Source organism: Hipposideros armiger, unplaced genomic scaffold, assembly GCF_001890085.2.
Source record: "Hipposideros armiger isolate ML-2016 unplaced genomic scaffold, ASM189008v1 scaffold_55, whole genome shotgun sequence".
NCBI classification, from domain to species: Eukaryota; Metazoa; Chordata; class Mammalia; order Chiroptera; family Hipposideridae; genus Hipposideros; species Hipposideros armiger.
Window position 1 is genome coordinate 1,056,303 of NW_017731405.1, and position 1,381 is coordinate 1,057,683.

At 41.2% G+C, this 1,381-nt stretch overlaps 1 protein-coding gene across 1 annotated transcript in view; it reads left to right on the top strand.

Annotated features, from left to right (window-relative positions):
• The window catches only part of DMGDH (dimethylglycine dehydrogenase), a gene marked incomplete at its 3' end in the record, with an annotated part of 80,838 nt that overhangs the window by 33,036 nt on the left and 46,421 nt on the right, over window positions 1-1,381 (top strand). Inside the window, exons 8-9 of the mRNA XM_019640998.1 lie at window positions 363-532; window positions 944-1,097. Of these exons, the coding sequence (XP_019496543.1) occupies window positions 363-532; window positions 944-1,097 (324 nt within the window). The remainder of the gene's footprint in view (window positions 1-362; window positions 533-943; window positions 1,098-1,381) is intronic.

The following is a 1,381-nucleotide window of genomic DNA, read 5'->3' on the forward strand; positions in this document are numbered from 1 at the left end:
CTATCAGTCAGGATAATCACAGCTCAAGAGGGCTGATGAGACATCAACCACATCTGCCTGTTGCTTCCTTTCCCCCGTTTTCCTAAAGCGAGCATCCTTACTACCGAAGAATCATAGACTATTCTGCAGGTATACATCTCTTGAAACTGTGGAAACAAACTTGCTATCAAGTCAGGCACTTTTAATTTAGATGTCCAAACATATTTTTTTTGAGGAAAAAAATTAAAACATCAAGATTATATTGATTGTTCTGAATAGCACAGAACACCCCAACTTTGAGGCCCTGTAAAATATTTGGACATGTTTCATTGTTTGAAAATAATATGTGTTGGTAACAGGATATTTATCTCTGTATTTGAAAGATATGGCATAATCCATGCTGGTGGGGTAGGGAAATATCTCAGTGACTGGATCCTGCATGGAGAACCTCCTTTTGATCTGATAGAATTAGATCCCAATCGCTACGGCAAATGGACAACAACTCAGTACACTGACGCCAAAGCAAGAGAGTCATATGGATTCAACAATATTGGTAAGGTGCAAATTTACTGTCATCTACAGAGTGTGTACAGAAATGACTTGCAGTTCCTCTGACGTTATCTGTTTTTTTATTCTGTGCATTGTGATGGGAGTGGTTAGAGAATCTAATAAGCATGTGCCTTTCAGACACAACAAGGAATCTATATTAATGCCTGTATTTAACGTGTGGATTGCATCAGTGATTTGGTTTTAAATCTATTTGTGCTTTACCCTTTGATGATCAATAGCAATCACAGCTCTGAGGGTTTTTTTGTTTTTGTTTTTGTTTTGTTTTTTTACATAAATCTAATACATGTATATGCTTCTGGATTTTAAGTACTGTGTTTTCTATTTTCTGAATCCCTTCAAAGTATTTTATAGTTTTGGTTATAAGCCATTTAGAGTACTGGTTTTCGTTTTTCAGTTGGTTATCCTAAAGAAGAACGGTTTGCCGGGAGGCCAACTGAGCGAGTCAGTGGGCTTTACAAGACCCTGGAGTCTAAATGTTCCATGGGGTTCCATGCGGGCTGGGAGCAGCCACACTGGTTCTACAAACCGGGCCAGGACACTCAGTACAGGTAAGCGAATGACTTAACCTGCCTGTGCCTCTGACCACAGAATGAAATTTCAGCTGTGGGGTGGAAAGACATCAGGGAAGTGCCCCCTCCCACCTCATCACTCCACCCATCCCAAAAAGCAGTGAGCCTTTTCCTACAAAAGTTCTTTTCTGGCAGTGGGGGCATTAGTCTATCCTGCATGAGATCGGCCCGTATCTAGGATCTAGGACCCATGTGGTCTCAAGAGTCCTACAGCCAGCCCAGGTGAAGCCTCAGTTTGGCATTTTCCAGGAAGTCAGAGGAAA